At 28.2% G+C, this 23,522-nt stretch overlaps 2 protein-coding genes across 6 annotated transcripts in view; both read left to right on the forward strand.

The window, feature by feature from the left end:
* Positions 1–1,970: 1,970 nt before the first annotated feature.
* LOC126844622 (uncharacterized) lies at positions 1,971–8,156 on the forward strand. Of its 3 annotated transcripts, XM_050582932.1 has the most exons (10): positions 1,971–2,125; positions 4,387–4,452; positions 5,032–5,217; positions 5,394–5,492; positions 5,899–5,967; positions 6,021–6,089; positions 6,211–6,303; positions 6,545–6,586; positions 7,064–7,154; positions 7,689–8,156. In XM_050582932.1, exons 1-10 carry the CDS (start codon positions 1,994–1,996, stop codon positions 8,099–8,101), a joined length of 1,260 nt encoding a protein of 419 aa, XP_050438889.1. In that variant the 5' UTR covers positions 1,971–1,993; the 3' UTR covers positions 8,102–8,156. The 3 variants fall into 3 exon arrangements, with proteins under 3 accessions (XP_050438889.1, XP_050438890.1, XP_050438891.1); XM_050582933.1 differs by lacking the exon at positions 6,545–6,586; XM_050582934.1 differs by lacking the exon at positions 5,899–5,967.
* A 5,340-nt stretch (positions 8,157–13,496) lies between these two features.
* LOC126844132 (uncharacterized) overlaps positions 13,497–23,522 on the forward strand; it is a 91,126-nt gene continuing 81,100 nt past the window's right edge. Inside the window, exons 1-2 of one of the 3 annotated variants that reach the window (XM_050582003.1) lie at positions 13,497–13,777; positions 13,832–14,104. In XM_050582003.1, the coding sequence (XP_050437960.1) occupies positions 14,093–14,104 (12 nt within the window). In that variant the 5' untranslated portion in view covers positions 13,497–13,777; positions 13,832–14,092. The remainder of the gene's footprint in view (positions 13,778–13,831; positions 14,105–23,522) is intronic. The other 2 variants (XM_050582004.1, XM_050582005.1) reach the window with 2 other exon arrangements.

Raw genomic sequence — 23,522 nt, forward strand, 5'->3', positions numbered from 1 at the left:
CTTCTTATATGACTAATAACTTCCCGAAAAAATAATTTTGTATATATATATATGTATTGTATACAACATTTTACAAAGTAATATTAATAATGATTTCGCTCAGACTATTTGTCAATATATGGGTACTATGTGAAATTCATTTTAAAAAATCACACACAAATATTTTTTACCCAACCAATTAGTAATATTTATACATATTTGACTGAAGAAATGCATTTTTATTTTTAACAATAATTTTAAATTTAAATCATAACTAAATACTTAAAGATTTCAGGGATGTCAAAAAAATGTAAAAGGCATAAAAATGTTTTAATATTGATACAAAATGTTAAAACATTTTAAATGCATATTATCATATATTTACTAGGGTTTCTTTGTATCAATATGAATAAGAATAGCAAAATAAAAACATATTTAAAAAATGTTAATATTCTTAACAAATATTCTTTTGTCGACAGTAAAATAATATAGTTTTACTTACAACACATAAAATAAATATCAGATTCTGATTTCATTAGAACAATACTTCTGTCAATAATTAATAATATTACACAAATTACTTATAAGTCTAATGACCTGTTCATTTTTGTACCTAATACGATATTGTGCTCTGTATTGCAATATGCAAAATAAAACGATTTGTATACCATTTAAAGTAGATGCGTTAAAAAACGATAATATTTAACAATGAACCATAAAATATGTGATAACTAAAATTAATTGTTTTAGCTATCAATATTAATTTATGACCAATTACCATATATATTATGTATCTGTTGTACCTTGGGTCTAAAAGAGGCAATTCAGCTATGTGTAACCTTTGCCAAAATGAGCTTTATAACTTAAATTTTTAATAATTTCTTCATAACTTTCTTAATATAAATTTCTTAATAATTCTTCAACTTTTACATTAGCAGTGCCAATTTTTTTTAGCGTATTTATATTTTACATGTTTAGCTCGTCTAGCTAGTTTTCTTTTAAAAATTTACATTAGTATTTTAGACCCGAGAACAAGATATAAAAGGTATAAAAGTTTAGATTTTTCATAATTTTATTCGAAATTTAATGTATTAGGTATGTTGTTACTTTAGGATTAAGTTATTTACGATATTTATATGTCTAATTACACTTTACATTAGTATTTCTTCAGTAATGTTTTACCATAAACATAATCTACGTTTTTAATGTCGAACGAACAAACGCTTTAAAAATTGTACTCAGGAATATAATATATTCTACATTATTCATACCTATTTATAACTATTAAAACCATTATATTATATTCGAATAAGAATTTAAAAAAATGTAATCATAAAATTATTTTAAACCATTAATTTACATTATAAAACACATTGCTAAATTATAATATATAATACTTAATATGTGAATAATGGCATGCGACTTGTGCACGTCACAAAACGAACTGCTTCAAGTACATAATCTGATATTTCAAACGTGTTCTGACTTATATTTTAAAACTGTTATATACGTATAACAGTTTATTGTATCCTTTGTCAATTTAATATTGTGTATATTTATTCAACCGTGAACTACTTTAGAGCTTACATTGTCCCCAAGTGTGGTCTCTGGTCAGGGTACACCATACCTTATTTTAACTAGGTTAGTAACGGATTTTATTAGATATTCTTATAAACTGATACTGAATAAGGTTACCAGAAAACATCCCTAAACTAATCCTGTGTAGGATTTAAAGGATGGTAAAATACTGTTTTTAATTTTAATAAATACAATAAATATATTATACATATTATTTTATGTGTTACTAGTAAAACGTCATAAAGTGTAAAAAAAACATAATAATATTTGCGATGATAGGTAGGTCACCAGATAAAAACAATATATATATATATATATATATATTACAAATTATTACAAGTATTTGCTTTTGAATTTCGTCTGTAGTTTCCTTGTGTACGTTTTGTCGATACACAGTACAGCTTAACCATTACTACAGGTGAAACAAACATTGAAAATGGTAGCCTCTTTTTATATTACTATTTCGTTATGCGTGTTCGTTACTTTTTTTGCCTTAAGTGCGACTTTCAGTTGTTTCCAACCACAAACTTTGGATGAGGAACATCGTGTTAAGAAACTTAAATCACGTGTAAGACTTATAAATATACTAATTAATCTTTTTCGCATTGGCTATATTTGTATATAATTTTAAGTAGTTCTAAAATAATTTAAAATTATCAAAAATGTTAAGCTTTTTTACAATAAAATCACTGCTTTTACATGCTTATGTGATACAGAGAACAACATTTTTTTTTCCAAATTATAATATTCTAAAATCAAGAGCAATACGAACAAAATATATACATTTTAAATATGACTTACACATATTGAGTGTATTCTTTATTAAACACACTATGTATTAATATTTAAGTTAAAACAATTTAATGTTTCTATGTTTACCCTTTCTTCTACACCTTTTTTCTATACATCAACACATCGCTGGAGTTTTTAGTTTTAGATTATTAACCTCTGATTAAGAAACCAAGTAAAGATTAATATTGCCATGTTATTATAATAATAAAAATTCGGTTATTGTTATTCTGTTGTTGTGACACTAATAATTAATCGTTCAATGTTTTTTTTTTCTCACGATACTCTGCCTTTTTGACGTTATTCTTTAAATAAATAAATAAAAACATTTATCCGTACTACTTATTAATGACTTTGTGTAACTACCATGACTCATCTTTGTCACAAATTCTATAATATACATTTGTATTTATACTATTTGTTTAGGTGTTATGCATATTAGTGCGTTCATTACTTTGAGTCTAGTGAACCTTTAAGTTCTACATAGAAAAAACCTGTTAAAAATAATTAAAAAATAACTCTGGAATTTGTCCAGATTTAACCAGACCTAACCTAACCTTCAAGTATCTACTTATTTGAAAGGGATTCGCATAGTCTCAGTTTTGTTTTTAAGCCATAAGCTATGCGAGGTAATAAAACTAACATTTACCAAAAACTCCATATACTTTAAATGGAAAAATTAATACATAAAAATCTGAATAAATACAGGAATTCTTTTTTAAATTCTTTTTTATAGGTTTTTATATTATATATATATCTTAAAATTTCACCAGCCCCAATAAAACGAACGCCCTAATACACAAATACCTACGACGAATCGCTTAATATTACTAAGCGCTTTTTTTGTGCAAAATTAAGTTGGAAAATTCAAACTGTTTTAATATTGATAATTTTTTTTAAAGATTTAGAAGCCGTTAAAAATCTGTACTTCCAAAACCAATCTACTCCTTTCTCCTCTTGTTTAAGCCAAGTGCATATTTATATTCTGGTCTGGTTTCACATCCATCAGGTGTTTGTTTACTATACTCTGTAATTTACAGTGATCATCATTGTTTTGGTCGCTTACGAGGTCATTTTTAGCAGTTAATAAGCCTAAAATTTGTATTTAGACGTAAAAATGTTTAGCCCACTAAATTTTTGAGCTTTTACAAACCTTTCTCAACCATTTACAAACCTTTTTGGTCTTAAATAAGGCAAAAAAACTTATACTGGTAAATTGTTGACAAAATAATTATTTTTAAAAAAAGCCAGTATAGTGGGGTCGGACACAAGTCTACAGGAATTATTATAACTGAAAGTGATAAAATCACTTTTAAATAAACGTTTTTAGTAGTAGTAGAGTAAATAAGTACCTTATGAGAATTAAGTGCTTAAAATTAATTTGTATATGTTAAAGCGTAATTTTACCCTTTTTTGAGGGTTTTTTTATTAATAAAAAAAAATTTAATTACAGATTTTTGAGAAAGTTGTATGATGAGTTCCTCCATTCTAGATCTAATACTCAATCCTTAAAACTTTGCTAGAAAAAGTGAAATAAAGAAAAACTGTCTATCCCTTCTAGTGAAAGGCTTTATTTTATTTGTTTGGTTTATCGGTAGTACTATGTTTAAAAAATACTCCATACATATTTGGAATTAATTAGACTATTTTTAAAAAAATTATGGGGCATCGTAATTTTTAGTTAAAAAATAAATAACATTTTTGGATGTTTTTTTTCGATTTGAAGGGGAAAGGGTGAATTTGTTTTGCCCAATAATGTGCCTTTATTTACAGTTACAATATCTGATCTATAGAGTTGTTACACGAAAAAATCGGTTCAGTGGTTTAAAAGATATCGTGGGTCCAGACACAAAAACAAAAAAAATTAAGTATATAAAAACACATCATTGTAAAAACAAAACCTTCTCAGCTCCGCATCGTAGCTAAAAAAATACTAATCAATTAAACTAGGCTAGACCCTGTGTGCATATTTTTAATCTTTAAATTTTGGTCATAAAATTGAAAAAATGCATTTATAATATTAATTGTAATTAATTTCAGAAAAGCTTTGGTAGTATTTCTTCAAAATGGCCAAAAGTAAGGAGAATGTTTAACACTAAAAACAAAGTAAGTTCATTCATTATAATATGGTATAAAATATATATTCATATGATCTATAGAAGTGGATTTATTAATTTATATATGTAAAGTAGTAGACACGTAGGTACTATTAAAATGTAAAAGAATAAAAATAATGAAATTATTTGAAGAAAAATAAGTAATGGATGTGGTAAGTGCGAATGTTCCACTAAATGTGAAAAAAGGAGATAAGGAAGAGTTTGTTAACACCCTATTGTATGTACTTAGTACTATTATTTATATCACAGTAATTTTTTCTGTTTCTCTTATTAATTTTTTGATAAAATCAACCTACTTTTAATCTATTTTGTTTATATCCAGTATCCAACGCTTTCTCATTCTAAGATAATTTTATAAGTAAATTCATTTTCTTGGACGGTTTGATAGTTTGTCAGATATGAATCGACTTAAACAGCATCTACATAATGTAATACACTGGCAATAGTAATATAATGACAAATAACAATAATTAATGGTAGATGATCTCTACAATAACTTCACGCATTGTTATGATATGAACACTTATTTAACACAAGTTATATATTTTTTCATGGTCCATTTATTTAGTTCACCGACACACAAAAAACGCCTGTATCGCTTAAGAAAAACGGAATTGATCAGGAAGATGCAAACATACCAACATTAGCACCTAGTATTCCGGGAGCTTATAACCCAATGATACAAAACGAAGAAGACTTATTTTCAACTCCTCTGGAAAGTTTTAGATATAGCTCTGAAATAACTGGCATAGAGGTAAACGAAAAACCCGTTATTCTACTTATGTATCCTATATGTTTACCCCCAGAAGTCATTTAGGTGAATACAAAAGCATTAAAGAATATCATTAAAATAAACCCCGTCCAGCTGTTATGAACTTTTAAGCAAATGTCTAAATCCAAAATCATTATTTTTTCATTTTTAAAATATAGGACGACGAAGAATTTCATTCGGCAAGATTTGAAATTCAACTACCAAACGACGAGGAAAGTCGTGAAAATAAGGACTTTGAACCAAGTCAAATAATTAATGTAAGTAGTCTTTTAAATATACTAAAAATAATATCTATAATTAAATGATACATTTGTTTAGTTTACAGTTATTTTCATGTAAAACAGGTCAATATTCTTCCTAAATAAGTCTTTAGTACATGTTATTTTATGTTCTGTTACAATAAAAAAAAATTACAAACATTTTAAAATTATTTACTTATAAGTCATCAGTCATCACTTAAGATCACTCCAGGGACACTCTTTTGTAGCCAAAATGTACATAGAATTTTCATGAGTTAGCCATACACAAATTAACAAAAAGTGTTAATGCCTAACAAGGCATTCAGGTTTATTGTTGTTACATGAATTACCTTTTTTTAATTATCATTGGACTACTCACAAGTGAAATAAATGTGTACTATACAACACATTAATGTATGTTCAGGATCCATCGCAAGTTTCTGATTCACATAAATCAATTGAAATAACCCAGGACAACCGAATGAACAATCAAGTAAACATAATTTCAAGATTTATTGATTAAAGTTTAACAACGTTTTTTTTCAGGATATATTGCATATTCCTGAATTACCTAGACCAGCAGAAATAATTCAAGAAAACTTAATAAACAATCAAGTAAATACAATTTTGGGTTTATAATTTGTTAAACTTGCATTGGCTGATTTTACAAAGTCGTGCTTTTAAATATCAATTATTTTTCAAAATCGACTTTTAATTAAAGTAATTTAATGTTTAGGATAATTTAAATTTGATATTGTCGGGAGAACAAAGTCCACTGTCAAACAACGAGGAAGACAGTGAAACTGTGAATGTTAATCCGATGTATCAAGTAAGTTGGCTAAATAAGTATTATGGTCTAGTGTAACAATAAGTAATTAAAACATAAACTTTATCGAAACGTTATAAAACTAAGCAAGAATATTTTGAGTTCAAATCACATATGGATTGTTTCATTCGTCTTTAAGATCATTAATGTGTAAATGTAAAATAAAAAGTATAATTTATATTATGTCCATTTAAGTAAACTATTAACGCAATCAAATGATTTTGTAACTGTGATTGTATTATAGAAACTGCCGACGGAATACTATTGGGATACTGAAGTTTTCGCGGTAATATAATACAATTCTAAAAATATATTGGTTATCTTTAAAAATACCATCATAAATAAAAAAGAAGTGGGTTTTTTGAATTTTTAACCAGTTCATTTAGAGCATACAAACACTGATAAATAATGATACTACTCGAGTAAATCAGTCCACAGGAAAAAAGTTATTGTGTCTTCGGATACACCATAGTTAAAAAAATACATTTTATTATTCCTAATAGGAATACTATGCATAATAGGAAGTATTTAAGATAGTTTTCGAAGTTAAATTGTATTCGTCTTAAATCTTAATAGTCTAGTGATACATCCACTTATGGTTTCTCTTATTTTGATATAATTGTTTGGTATTTTTACAGCTAATGTTTTCCCTTTTACTTTAAAATGTTCAGCTCTAGTTGATAATTTATTAATTTATTTTTTATTATATTTTCAAAAGCATAGTATGAACGTTAATCGCCTAAATAATGTATTTTTATTACAGTACACAGACAACTTTTTTTACGATGCAATGGAAGTATTTTACAGATGCATTTTGGTACACCCTGTTCTTAGATATGACACCACGTTTCTTGGTAAGTAATTGGAAAAACACATTTACATAATATAAGGCCATGCATACAGTTGTGTACTTGTACCTTTTTAGTATTCTCATAACATAAATTAAACTAAATAATTGTGTAGTTAAAATGATTACATATTATTTATTAGAGAATACGAAACTCTTGCGGTATGAACTAAACCAGGATAAAACTAAGGAAAATGATTAAGTGGGTAGAAATTAAGAAGAGTGAAAAGAAAGTTCAAACTATAGTCAGTCCCCTTGTCTGAGATAAGATTATTAGTAACAAAAATTAGTTTATCTAACATCTTCTAAAATGGTGTACAATTAAGCAAAGTATTTTTAAGCTGCAAAGTTATGTAATTTTTGTAAGTTGTTTTCATAGTGATTGAAGCTAAAAATATGATTTTGTGAAGTTCGCAATATTAGTACATAATATATAGTTTATACATTTTTATGTACTATTTTACATAATATGATTAATTTGTGTTGCAATTATTTAATATATAGCGTATTATCAACTTTTCATGAAACTTTTTATTTTTAGGTTCCAAAATGGTACACTTTCATATGAATAACGTTATAACGAATTGGGCTTGCCATATGCTGAAACGAAGACCTTATGCCACAAAAAAAGCCGTAATGGACGACATATCACAAGAACTTTGTAATAGGCTTAGCGACCGAGGCAAAAAAGAAATCGACGGCTACGACAATTGTATAGAAGTAGTGTTAATTTGTTCTGAGAAGTTTACTACTAGGTTGTTGGATCTCAGTAATGTGTATTCAGTTCATTCGTTCTATGGTAGTATAATAAGTCCTCCGATAGATGTTGATCCGCCACCGAAAAACGAAGACGAATATAACGTAATCATTTTTTGTCCTTATGGTGGTCCTGAAGATACACAAATGTCACCGCCAATACTAGCAGACCAACAAAACGATTTGCTTGGAACTTAACACATTTCCTATACTTTTTGAAGAGGTATTTTTGTAAGCATTTTTATTTTTTCAGTTCGTGCAAAAATATATAGAAAATTAAAAGTTTTCTTGATTTTCTTCTTTAATCTCTACATTATATTTTTTCATTGCAATAGATGAATTGAATTAAGTATATAATCAGCCCCGCACTGGCTTTTATGGGGCGCTTGCTGCGGGCCTACTTCATTCTATTTTCTAGAGGTTTATAGATTGCCGGTTAAAAATCTTAATAATCGTCTTTCCGCACTAAAATTAAATAAATTAATGCAAACTTGAACCTTTTTTTCAATAATATTACCAATACGTGGTAATAACAACAAAATAAACCAATTAAATAATTTTTTTTATAAAACTTACATTTTCTCGAGGATGATTAAAAGACCGATTTTGTATTTTTGTTTTTAAAATTGTACCATAAGCATATATGTTTTTACTTTTTTAAAGTTTTTCTGATAAATTAAACTAATTTTCTAATAGCTTTATCAAAAATTAGCTGTTTAGCCACCGTAGAGCTTTTTTAGATCTAAATCCGACAAAATTACCCCTTCACGGTCTTTTTTACAATCTGTTAAATTATTTAAGCTTAACGGCCTCTCTTCTAGGTTATTGAGTGAATCGATTTTTAATATGTCCTTTAAAATTATGTTTCAATCCTATTTGGATTTCTCAAATGTTTCGTATTCACTTACATATAACTATGAAATAGTCATTCACAAATCTACTTTTACAATAAACTGGAAAAAAGGTCGATGAGCTCAAATATTTTTACAGAATTAAAATCTGATCATTCGTAGTAGACGTAATTATGTCAGGTTTATAGGTCTAAATTATATACGTTAAAACTATTACTATGAAGCTTATACAAATTGGAGACTGTCGCGTCGTTAGCCCTGAAAAAGACAACATTGTTGCCAAAATACGTACTATATACATAAATTGTATTATTTTTATAGTTAAGGGTTTAAATATTTATTTGTTTACTTTATAAAAGTAAATTGATATGTGCGAAATGTATGAAAACCATTTATTTCTTAAATATTGTTTTGGCCCGCAGTGGCAAGAGTATAGATATACAATAAACTTAGAGCATACACTTTTAAATTACATTTTTGTGCGACCAATGTTCTATAGCCATTTGTCTAGTGGGTGAATTTTTGGGTTTTTTTCATATATTTATTGGCTTTATGCAGCTCCAACAGAGGTAAAAAAACCAGTACAGTGGGGTCGGTGCATAGTGAGGACGAAACATAGTTGGGCCGGGGCATATTGGGGACGGGGAGGTCACAGGTTTACAGGAATTTTTAAATCTGAAAGTGATAAAATCACTTTCGAAAAAACGCTTCGATGCAAATCGGTAGTTAGTATTTTCAAGCCAGTACAGTCCAAACCAAGCACAGTATAAACCAGCAAAGTTAGAAAGTTTTAAATGAAGATTCTGTATTTATAAATGAGCATCAAAGCGTTAATTTGAAAGTGATTTTATCCGAGAGGACTAGTACAGTAGAGTATTGGCATAATGTAATCAAAGCAATGAGGAAACGGAGAGGTCACAGGTCTACAAGAATTATTATAAATAAAGTGATAAAATTGAATAAAATCGCTTTCAAATAAACGCTTTGATGCTCATTTGTAAATACAGTTATTTTCTAAAGAAAAATCGATTTTCTTACATTTAAATTAAAATAAATCGTATACTGGTACTGCGATGGAGAAAACAATAAATTTTACCTACATATATTACTTATTAGTTAAATAATACTAACGTGTATAGCCACTAGCGGTCGGCTGTTGCCTGTTTTTTAACAATAACCTTTTATGGAGATTTTAAAAATTGTGTTTTTTTAATAATATCATAGGAGCAGTATCATGATGTTAAATGTTCACGAGATTTGATCTAGTCATAAAATAAAGTATTATCATTTATGACTTAATTATTATTAAAATTTATCTTAATCTGTACATAGTAATAAAATAATGAAATATTTTATACAAAATTAGAGCTACAAGTTGATAAACTAAAAAATTAAAATTAGCACGAAGCAGATTATCTAATATTAGACAATTTAAACAATCAAGCGTGAATCTCTTTAAATGAATAACAGTATAACAATATACAAAACATTAGTTTTCCTTTAAAAAAATTGTGTAATAAAAAATACATTTTGAGGCGGTATACTGCATAAAAACCAACACTTAATCTGAATCCGAAAAACAACAGTCCTCTTCATTATTTGCAGGTAATTGGACCTTATATACTCATAGTTGACCTACGGTAAGGTTATATAACGCAGGCTATGAAATAACGAGATAACGACAGTGGTTTTGTCGTATCAGAATCATTAAGTGTCTTAATAAGTACACGGATAGGTTTTTTTCCCAATAAATCGAGTGTCTACTATAATCAGTTACACGATTTAGTCACCTGTGATATCATGTAATAAACACAATATTATGATACCGATCATTGGGCCCTAACCTAATCTAACACAGATAGACGTTACCAACTGATAGTTTTTAGTGTCTGTTCGTTTCTCACAACTGGTACACCGGGTTTTTAGTTAAAAAAAAAAAAAAAAAATCGAATTTGTGTAAACTTTAAGTAAAAAGTGGTACTTGAGCACAAAACCTAATAGTATCATTCTGCATAGATATACATCAAATTGTTTTAATGATTTGATCAATTTTTTTTAAAGATTTTAGGTGTTTTTGTTAAAATATACGAAATCTGCGAAAACACAGTTTCCCGGCAATTAAAAAAAAACTGTAGTGCCGAATTTATTTCCCGTTTAATATGTTATGGGTACATATGAGTTCCAACTACTGGCAAATTTTCAACCCAAAAGTTTTAAAATTACCGCTAAAAACCCCAAAAAACAAAAAAACTTGTAACCCCACTAGGGGGGTGGGAAATGGGTATAGTTTAAGTTTGACACAACTGACGTGTGCGGGCATATCAAATAATTATTTCTTATACATTTCAACTCGATCCGACTCTTTTTCTCGAAATTATAGCCAGTAAAAGTTCTAACTTAAAAACTCGTACGGTTTTTTTTGTGTTTTTTCAACTTTCGTCTGTGAAGAATTAAACTTTTTCAACTTTTACTCCCCCAAAGTACCAACTAGATGAAATTTGCGATTTATAGAGTTGCTACTCGAAGGAATTGGTCCAGTATTAAAAAAGTTACAGTGTATACAGATAAAAAAAAAACACACATCAGAGTAAAACCAATACCTTCTCGCTTTGCATCGAAGCTAAAATGTAAACGATTTCTTCATCAGTAAATTTGTAGAACATATATTTTGCATATTACAGAATATTTACTATTTTTCATAATTGTCTGCCAAGAAATGGAATTGCTTTCAAAGATGCTGCGAGAGCCCTAATTACTGAACTAATAATAATTATTAATGTAATATTTTGTAAATTATTACATATTACAGTTTAACCATTAAATTAAAATTTGCATACACACAACTCCTTAATAAATAGGTAGGAGAAAATAAATAAGAGTATAAATGGTAATGTATAATATCCAATGAGTCTCGAAGAACAGTGAGACACATACTCATTTGACTCACTTCGTTTAAATATTCTGGATTAATTATTTTATGCGTGTTTTTATTATAGAGTTAAACGTTTAACTTCTGTACGATGTCATCCTGAATATAGAACTAGAGCAACGCATTGTTGGATATAGTCGCTAATTTCTGATGCTCTACACACAGATAGAGCCACTGGTCCAGCTTTGATTATAATTAAATAATTATTTAGAAGTTACTGGTTTGTTATATTACTAGTGTGGGTTAAGTCCACAGGCTATGATGTAGTGTAAGAATCAGGAGTTGGCCTATGGTACTTTGAACAACTCTTAGAGTGTCCTATAGTCAAGTCACTGCAGAGAAAACCTAAATAAAGTTCTCTTTTTAACGGAATCAACTCTTTTTTTTCTATGACCATTTCGCCATTTGTATTCATATTCACATAAAAATCACGATATGAATAAATTCGTATTCGTATTTATAAATACAATTATGCCCAACTCTGCTCTCAGGTATATTTAATTGTAAATAGTCACACTGATCAAATATAAAAACTGTTTTAATCGCGGTTCTTGCACTAAACTTTATAGTAAATTGTATGTTTTTTTTTTTGTAAAAATGAAGTATTCATCAGTATTCACCTTTAAATCAAACCATTTAATATAAAAGAGATATAAATTAATTCTCTACGTTTTAACATTTAAACATATTCAAACTTATATAATATTTATTACATGTCTGATGATTTTTCCTTCATTAAACTAGGTAGTTTGCCGACTAAGCATAACAATAGTTAACAGTTTCTCTGGAAAATACAATATAATATAATAATGAAAATATATAAAATAATTTTTTTAGTAACGTATACCACGGAGAAAAACGACAAAAGATTTTTTTAAATGTTCATATCAAACCAATCATTATAATATACACTTAAAACTTACAAATATTTATAAAAAATTAGCATACAAATAAAAGTAACAGAAAACTTAAAAATTACACTTAAAACAGAAATGTCAATCCTTCTTGAACATTTAAACATACTGTCAACATGTTACTTAATATCCCTTGACTATAACGTTACTATAATTATTTTGTAAAAATAAAAAATTGCCATTACACTATATGACTATACTTTCAACGTCCTTTCCGATACATATTTATTATTTAGTTCTCCAATTTTTTTTCCACGTGATCAACAAAAACTGAACTGCTGTATGTTTGTTGTAGTAGATTTTCTCCGCAGAAGTAGCTGTAAAAAAATCAAACGGTCTGTTTTATCAAAGCGTTTCTTTTCTACAATTTCATTCGTTCAACGTGTAGGTTGCTGTATGGTGGGGGAAAGGGGAAACTATGTTGCATTAATTATGTCAGAAAATTTCCAAAAAAAAAAAAAAAAATAGCAACGACAATTAATGTATAAGAATCCAAATGGTGGTAACCGCACAACCGCACCGTTGAACACAAAACGAAAATTGGTATAAATCGAAATAACGATTTTCGAGTATAACACTTACGGCCGGTAACGTTATCCGAACCGACGGTCGCCCACCGCGCCGCCAGGGTAGCGCGTGCGTTGCTGATGTGTAACACGGACCTTTGCGGGGGCGGCTCGGAAATGGCCCAGAATCCTTTCTTTGACGGCCGCGACGAGGAGAACAGCTCCGGGTTCGGACGCACTGCGGGGCCAGCCGAGTTTGCGCTCTGCCCGCCGAGCCCCCGCCGCATACCCCCGGCCCGTCGGGTCGGTTGGCCACCGCTTCGTCGAAAGAGCGCGCGACACGCGGCTGCCGAGACGGCTCGCGGCTCGCGGCAGTACTCGCTAACCCGTCGGCCTGCTGGCCAGCACCAACGGCCGCTGCTCCTGACGCTGCCGCGCACGCTTTATTTTTTCTTCAACAATCGTCCTCCTTTATTTCACCTCCACCTCCCGCCTAGTCTACATGTGGTGTCGTCTCGTTTGAGGCACGTCGCTGCCGCCGGGCAGTGGCCTGCTGCCGACCCCACCCCGTCACCCACTCACCCCTAACGGCGGCGATCACGAGGTCGTCGGGACCACCACGGCACGTGTGGTGCTCAGGTGCAAACGGGTCACAGCGCACAATATACACCGAGGTAATAATGTACATTCAAAATGGATTTTGCATATTATTACCTAACTATTGACAGCGTAACCAGTTGAGATTGAACCTAACCACGTCATATATACTACTCGTAGCATACCACCACACATAACAATGTCGCGGGTCGTTTTGATTGCATAGGCCTAATGAAATTTCGACCGTTTCTCTCGAACTGACGACCACCGCCGTACGTTGTCAACATGAGCAACGAGAGCGACCCGGGCACGCGACGATCCTTTCCCGGGAATGTCATCGTGGTGGAAGAGCGGCTCATTCTAACACACCTGACCGCCACGACAATGGAGTGATGGCAAGAGAAGTAAGTGTCGTTACCAGAGTAAACCCTCTATATCGTACGCACCCTCGCGGACACGTGCGTTGTCTTGCAGTCGTAGTAGTGTAGATAGGGTTGGCAAAATTTGAGGTTTGTGTTTTTTTTTTATATTAATGTTAAAACTAACAGCTGAACATTCAGGTACATTAAGCGCATCGTTTCAAAATGAAAAAATAACGTCAATACGATGTAAACATGACGTGCCAAAGCTTGTTGTAGACAAGGACACTACCATAATGACTGTAAGACATTCGCACACACACACACCCTTTTTTTTAATTTTGGCACGCGTTTAATGGGAAAGTCAAGAACTTCCCCAGTTATCACTAATATGTGTCCCTCATTATTAATATGCATACAAATGCAGTGCTTGACTTGGAAAATATCCGGTAAAAATAATGGCCATACAGCGATTTTTAAGTTCAAGTTCGGTACAATACAGTATAATAATTAGCGTAAACAACTGGGTTTTCGAAACCCATATTTTTTAAAATAAGATGATAGACTTTCAAATCTCAAACGATTTCTTAACTGAATAATACAATTTTATAACACTTAGGTGTGGGTGTTTAAGTATTCTGAAAACATTCTTTATCAGTATTGACAATTTGTGACAATAGTAATTGTGAAATATTAATAATACATTTTTTTAACGCGTTATTGCCGTGTGAATGTAATAGCGAATCTATTTTTAGTTCAGACATATTTTACACAATTATAATTTCAAACAAATAACGATCGATTAGTGACAATTTAAAGCATTCTCGGGTTAATGGGTTAACGTGATTTTTTCATTACCAAAAATGACTTAACAAAAACGATTCATTTAAATTAAATACAAAACCAACAAAAATATTATATTATATCATAAAGTACATAAGATGCAACTAACACACTAGGTGTTCTCGATTCCACAACCAAGTCAAGCACTGCGAACAACATAGTATGAGTATCATCAATGGCTAATGATAGCTTGCACGCATTTAACATCGTATTTTTCATAAAATCGCTTATTTTTGTCTTTAATTTTTAGCGCAAATCGGTAATTATAATTTTATAGATTCAAATGTATTTTTTAGATGTTGTAGTTTACAGGGCCAACGAAAGAGCACCACGCGCTAGAGTCCATCGACGTTTAAAATACTGAATGACAATTCACTAACAATTATTTAGTAAACCGTCAAAACAATATAAGTGTCGCGTACGCATAATAGAAATATTAAATATTATGTTGCCTTTATTTTCGTCAAGGAAATAATAATGTTTGCAATGGTATTTATGTGTACATGCACAAATACTTATATTAATGCAGTAAGTAAATTCGAATAACAAGAATATGTCACTTGATAAGAAGACTTGAGAGAAAAGAGCGTCCAGTGTACCACTCGGCAGACATCCACCCTTTTGTTTTTTTTATATATTTTTAATTTATAACAACGAAATTAATAAAAAAAAAAAATATGTTCTTAAGAAATATATAATATATCAGTTGATTACCTTACTGTTTGTATTTATTTATATTAAACAATTGAAAACAAATGGCAGTACATTAGCGTGCCGTGGACGTTTTCAATTATGTTCAATTGCTGTCTACAAGTAAACACCAAAGCACTTTACGCTCTGTTGTTGATCTTCTAGACGGCTGATCGAAATCATACATATGCACTACCCTTATAGAACCAGTTTAACTAGGTAGAACCAAACAGGAGACAAACGACGCAAAGCTTTACACTTTGATAGTACCAGCTTATTTATACTTAACTTTTTGGATGGCTTATAAGGCTCGTGGCCAACTATCAAGGGACAAAATATGAACTAAATATAGCTATTTTGGTGGTGAAAACATGTTTCACAGGAAAAACTCTCACTCTACGCCGCTTTACTCTCTAAATTATTATTATTATTTTTTTTTTTTTTAAAGAGAATGACTTTCAACATGGAGCATTGAACATACTTAAATAAAAAACGATAAAGCAAAAATTAGTAATACCCAAACTATTGAGCGTTTAAAAATAGAACTCTGAAATTTAAAGTTCAATGCTCCCTGTAGGAAGTCTTAATTGTACAGTTTTATGGCTGTTATTTCAAGTATTAATTCAGTACCCGCACTGAGCGGCATTATATTCATAAATGTTTTTTAAAACAACATCTATTACTACACACTACATTTTCACTCCATTATTAGTGCTCTAAATCGATTCATTCTATTTTAGACCTATTTTTTGTACTACTTTGTCGTTGTTCTTCGCAAATAGGTTAGTGGTTCTTCTTCTTTTCTTTGGATAGCTGCAATTTAGTTCATGTAACTACTCTGTTTCGCCTCTACAATTCAATTAACGTTTTCTTTCAATTCGTTCCATTTGACCACGTTAAGGATTCACAATTTATAAGCTACTTAATATAACTTAGGTCGCGAAAAACGCGTTTTCGTAGGTTTTTTGAAATAGATTTTGTACTCTAAAATCTAAATCGAACATCCGACCTCCCAGCTGGTTATATGATAGGTACTCACCAAGCAAAATATCCATATAGATAACTCAGAGTATGGTATTAAGGTAAGTGTATACATGGCTAAAATAGGAATACACATGAAAACAAATAAAATACTAACGACGAAACGGTTGATAGACAACTCCAGTTCCATATGATCCAGTGAAGGTTTTGGGATGAAGGTAAATTAGCTTAGCCTAAAACTAAAAAGAGATAAGTATTAGTATTCTAAAATGTTTAAAAACGTGTTGATGGTAGTAATATTATTATTACATAATGTTATATATTTTAAAACAACCCATAAAGGTAAATGTGTTTTAAAAGGCTCTTAAACCATATAATATCAACTGTCAATGATTATGTGTATAAAATATACGCTTTCTTTTAAACCGAAGTTAATTATCAATTGAAAATAAATTTAAATTTAATAGTCACTCTTAATAGTTAAAACATATAAAAGTAAAAATTGTATTTGCTGTAACGCATATATTGTATAGTTACCAAAGACCATACTAATGTCACATTTTGACAGAAAGTATCTAAAAAATGATATAATAAAATGAAATAAATGCAACCAATTGACATGTTCAAAATGCTATCAGAAATTCAGGAATATAAGTCAAAACTCAGATATAATTATATGAGAAAGAATCCAAATAAATCCTAAACCTAATGCTGTAACTAATCTTTATCACCATTTATAATGATGTAAAAATTATGGTATACTTACTGGGAAGGATTTCAATTAGCATTACAATAGTCATTTAAATATTAGAAACACAACTATTACGAGCCAATATACCAAAGTATTATAGTTGGAGTAAAATAACTTCAATTTCAAGATTTTATAGTTGTATACATTTTTCAAACTTATATGTATATGTATATTTTTATAGCTATCCTAAACGGCGAGGTTTGGCGATGTTCAGGCTTCATAAGTAATGAAGAAAGGCTAAATAACATCACAGATATAGTCGACACACATTAAGTTTCACAACATTTTAAACTTAAAGTATGGCATCAATCCATAACCGATTTTACGTTAAAATTTTATATATAATGATGACATTAATTATATGATATTGTATAATTTGTATTATTATTGTACAATAGAATACATGTTTAAAACTATCCTGTTCTAAACTCTCATAATATGTGTATTGTATATTATGTATATTTACCAGAACCCTAAAGTTTAGTAATTTATAGTATATCCATGTTGAAAAATATTGATGTAATATTATTATTTAATGTTGTTTAATATTATTATAAAAGTGTAATTTAATTGAATTAACCTGTTTAAATTAATCAATTTATTAATTCGTTTATTTAAATTAATATGATTATTTCAAATTATGTAATATTATGTTTGGTTTTTTAATCTAAATTAAGGAGTCTTTATTTTTATGTATAAAATTATTATCATACAAAATTTATCAAACATAATTTAAACGATTCAAGTTAAAAATATTATTTTAAAAGAGAGTAACTTTCATAAGTCAAATATAATACCTGTATATTTTTTTTATCTAAAACAATAAATTATATCATAATTATAATCATTATAGAAGTCATAGTTAAGCCATATCAAAACTAGGAGTGTGCCTATCTTAATATAACATTTTAATTACTTTGTACATTGTGGCTTTAACAATACAGCCATTAACCAGCCATTTAACCATACTTTATTTGTAGTAATTTTATTTTTCAGACTATTCAGCTTACCAGCTATAGGTATAAATTTATAAAATCCTTTCCCAATCTTATTTAAAAATTATGTTTGTATGTTATAGCTTAAGACTTATACTATATTCTATTTAGTTTAAAATGTTTAAAACTTATAACTATTGTTTACTGAATCATGAGAATTAAAAAAAAAAACCTTTGTATCTAAATAATTAAAACAAAGTTTTCGAAGTAATAGATTGTTTACCTAATAAATACCTGATTTTTATAATGTTATTTTATATTTGTTACTATATGAATATTCAGGCTTAAGTTTTATATTTTTGTTAGTTATACTTTGACGTCCACACGGTTTTGTTGCTAAATTGTATTATACCTATTAATATTATTTATTTATTCAAAATTTAAAGAACCTTTGCATCAGCATATATATATATATATATATAAATATAAATATATATATATATATATTATATTTAAACCAGTAGTATTGATGTTAACAAGTTAATTGTATTATATTTGAATTATTAACTGTTATTTTTTAACATTCCTATACATATTTTATACGATCTTGTATTAGTGTAATATAAATCTTTTTTACACGCATTGTACCAATTGTCCATATATGTAATTCTTATTGACGTTTTAATTATCATTTGTCAAAATTTATTCATTTAAAAAAAAATTAGCATCAATTTGCATAATATTATCTATTTTAAAGAATTTTATTTATACTATTTTCAATATTTTTTTTTTTTTTGTAAACTAACGTATTATCAAGAAAGTTTCTGGTTTAAGTTTTAGATTGTTTTTATACACACATTTTGTGAACATCTGAGTTTTTGAAAAACAGTTTAACTGATTCCTCAACGCATTTAAAGTAATTTGACCAAAAATGAATCTATATTTTTTTTAAAGGGGTTAAGTTCAAAAAGTTAAACTTTCAGGAAATTAAAAAGAATTGATTTTCACTTACAATTTTATTTGAAAACATTATAAAAAATATATTTAATTCTTATAATCTACACTTATTTAAATTTATGAATAACAATTAAATACTTTTCTAATAAATTTTATTATAACTTTTAATATGTATATTTTTTCAAAAAAATTGTGACATTCGTAAATAAATGGTTCAAATACTAAGTAAAAACCATAGAAATTCTCATTAAATATTAAATTTTTGGTTAAATAATTTAATTAGCTAAATCGTTCTATTTTCTGCGTAGAGTACATTTTTTTTAGTTTTAAAATCCTTTTTTTTAATTTGTCATCTGGTTAGTCATTTTGTGTAACATAAGCAGTGAAAATGTTTTCACTTAACTATATAAAAATATATCTACAGCTTTTGTAATTTTAACGTCATACTCAAAAATGTAAATTAAAAACGTCATACTCAAAAACGGTAAATTAAACTAACCAAATATTAAAATGATGATGTGAACAGATTAAATGGTTATTTATTATTGTATAATAATTGAGGCACAGTTGTCTAATTGCAAACAGCACAATCTTCATATGTTGTTAGATATTAAACAAATTGCAAAAAAAACAAAATATTTTCCCTCACAAACATTTTCACTAACTTACATTAATTTATATTGATGTATATTTTTTCAAATTAATAAAATAAAACAAAATTCACTAAATATAAGCCTTATATTATTTGACGTGTAATACACATTTTTCAGTATCAGAAAGTTTATTGTAATGCTCGCTAAAATTACAAAAAAGGTATACATTTTTAACATAGGTTAAAAAACTGTACTAATTATAATACACATAATGATTCACCAAATGACATAAAATGTTTAGTCCATTTCATATTGAGAATGTATTATTTAATCACACATGTTTCGGAGTTAACGTAATAAATTTCAGATTTATATTTGAAACAAATAAAAATTTTATTCTAATCATAAAGATATAATTTATGTATTCTTATAATGATATTAGACTAAAACTTGAATAATCGATGACGTTTGTTTTAGTAATTATGGCCACATACTTAAAACGCGTTGAGCAAACAGTAAAATTGTTTTAAAAATCTAAAAATTTTACAAAATATCTCTTTTTGTGTATGGGAAATAGTTAAGAGGTAGCCCTTTATATCTAAATTTTTTTTTTTTTTGAACAACCCTATTGTACATTGTTAAATAATATTATGTGGCTTTACCACAACCCTAGATTTTAGTAATACATCTACCTATGTTGAAATATATGTTACAATCATTGTTTCTTTTTAAAGTAAATTAAATATTATTTTTATATAATTGTACTGTACTATAATTTATCTATTTAAATTAATTGGATTATTTCATACCATGTATTATTATGTTTGGTTTTTTAGTCTAAATTTAGGAGTCTTTACTTTTATGTATTAAACCATTGTCATAATAAGTTATCATAAATAGTTTATGCTATTCAAGTGAAGATTATAATTTTAAAAGGGGGTAACTTTTTAAAGTCAAATAAGTACCTACATATTTTATACCTATAAACTGTGTTTAGCTAAACCAATAAATTATATTATAAATGAAATTGTCTCATGACCAAGGGCGTAATTTCGTTAAAATAATTAAAAATGGAAATATTACAAAATCTTTTCTCTTCACTGCATATGCTAAGAAATACAAACCATTTTTTGGGGAGGGTGAGGAGCTAATATCAAAACTAAGAGTGTTATGCATACCCAATCTCTCCCAAATTTCTCCCATGTACATAACATTATGAACACTTTGTAAATTATGGCTTTAACAATACAGACATTACCCATTTATTTATAGTAATATAATTTTTAGAGACTACCAGTTTTAGGTATATAATAATAAAATTCTTTCCCAAATTTATTCAAAAGCTATGTCCATATGTTATACTTAAAATATTGTACTACGTTATATTTAATTTAAAATTTGAGACTTTATAAATTCATAACTAATGTTTACTGAATTATGAGAATTATTATTAAAACCCTATCTGTGAATAATCAAACTGTTTAGCTAGTAAATATGTGATTTTTTTTAAATGTAATTTCATATTTGTTACTATATGAATATTCAGGTTCAAGTCTTATATTTTTGTTATTAATACTTTGACGTCCACGCGATTTTATTGCTAAATTGTAATATACCTATTAATATTATTTTATATTCGAAATTTAAAGAACCATTGCATTAACATATATATAATATTTAAACCAGGAAGTATTGATGTTAACAAGTTAATTGTGTTATATTTTAATTATTAACTGTTATTTTTTTAACATTGCGGAAAATTAATTAATTGACTTCGATACTTATAATTTAAAATAGTATTATCTTGTAAAATGAGCCGTTGTGAGGCAGAAGAACTTGTAAAAATCAATATAACATATTTTCAACTTGAATTTTTTGTTTCTCACCTATGAAGTTTCGCGACTTTCACCACTTTTGTTCTCGACGGCTCATACATAATATATTTATATTATATTATATTTATATGATCTAGTTACTTTTTGTATTAGTGTAATTAAAAAAAAGTACTGATTGCTCAACGCATTTAAAGTAGTTCAAATAAAATTAATATATTATTTATAAAAATTAGTCCAAAAAGTTAAACTTTCGGGTAATTGAAAATAATTGTTTTTCACATACAATTTTACTTGAAAAAAATTATAAAAAAAATTTAATTTCTTATGGTTTATTATGATTTAAACATGAATAATTATTTAATTTCTTGCTTACGTTTTATATTGTTGTTAGTTATATTTCTACGTCCATAATATGGTTTTAATGCTAAATTTGAATATGTTAATATTAATTATCAGTTCATTATGGTAGTTTATTGTAAAAGTGGTTTTACTTCAAACTTTTTAAATATATATGTATATATATATATTTTTACTTAATGGAATCACATTTATTCATAGCTTACATTATAAAAGAGAAGCAACTCCAATAAATGCAAAAAAAATTTTAAAAATAGAACACACTGAATGAATCTTTGTATTGTTTTTCACACACATTAATTTACAAAAAGCTCATTATTTCAAAATTCAATTACAAGGAAATAGTACACTTTTACAGTAAATGATACATATATATAGCAGTATTATGGTACTAAGTTTATATTATTATAATTGTTTTGATTTATTTTTAAATAATTGTTTTCAAATAATTCTTCAAAACAGTGTCATTACTCATTTCATTTGATGAATAATGTACCTAGTAGTTAATCTGAATTGTAGAACATTTACTTTTTGTTAATTATTATACGTTTTTCCTTTTTATTACTGAAAAAAATAACTCATAAAGTTGTTAAAATATTAACTGTTATCATTATATATGTTATTATAATAGTAAAAATTATTTAATATAATAACGATCTATGAACACTGTGTGGGAAATTACTGCAAATAAACATATTTCTCAAGAAAGTTTATCTTTATCTGTACAATTTCACTTTATTCAAAGTCTGTGCATTAATTCGATTGTTTAAATTACTAGACCATTGTTTTAATCTGATTTGTATACTTAAGTGTACTTATTAAACTTACCGACTTACTATACATATCTGGAGTTAAGAATGTTAACGTAGTTCATTTATTAAAAAAATAAAATAAAAAATAATGTTCTCCAAATTTTGTAAGTAAACATAGTTAACAATAATTTAGACAAAATTATGTATAAAAAGAGTAAACCCTATGTTTATGAATTAGTAATATAGAAGAAATGCAAATGTATAATCAAGTAATAAGTGATAGTAAGAAGTAATAAATAATAATAATATGTATGCATTCAATAACCTGTGTGGTTCCGGGGTTAGAATAGGTCCGCAGTAACTCCTGCTTATCGTAAGAGGCGATTAAAAGGAGGTAACGGAGGGAAGCAGCTACATTACTACCAACCATTGACGATTTCTGTAGCAGAAATAATGGAAATGGAAGGACATGGTAGAGGCAGCTTGGAAATACTTCAAGTACTGGCTCACCAACTGCGATGCAGCTAGCAAGAGGGAAACTACTGCATTAGAGATCCCTAACCTAAATAGCCAATGATGTGTCCCAACAAATTATTTCCATGATATAAAAGAAAAGATGGGCTGCGCATCCTACCAACAACTAGAGGAAGCAGCAAAAGACAGACACATATGGCTAACTCGACAAGGCGTTGCCTTTAGAACATGATGATGATGATGGATTCAATGTATGGATAGATTTAAAAAACAACAATACCTAATCTAACCTAAG

The sequence above is a fragment of the Adelges cooleyi genome, unplaced genomic scaffold (genome assembly GCF_023614345.1).
Source record: "Adelges cooleyi isolate 19-005CV unplaced genomic scaffold, UGA_ACOO_1.1 ACOO_flye_CR_arks_rails_tigmint_CR_PRNA_651, whole genome shotgun sequence".
NCBI lineage: Eukaryota > Metazoa > Arthropoda > Insecta > Hemiptera > Adelgidae > Adelges > Adelges cooleyi.

Excerpts from the sequence above, each read along its gene's own strand:
- LOC126844622 (XM_050582932.1), top strand. The coding sequence starts at position 1,994 with ATGGTAGCCTCTTTTTATATTACTATTTCGTTATGCGTGTTCGTTACT. Across the intron at positions 5,968-6,020 it reads ACAACCGAATGAACAATCAA|GATATATTGCATATTCCTGA; the intron begins GTAAACATAATT and ends GTTTTTTTTCAG. Across the intron at positions 7,155-7,688 it reads ATATGACACCACGTTTCTTG|GTTCCAAAATGGTACACTTT; the intron begins GTAAGTAATTGG and ends TTTTATTTTTAG.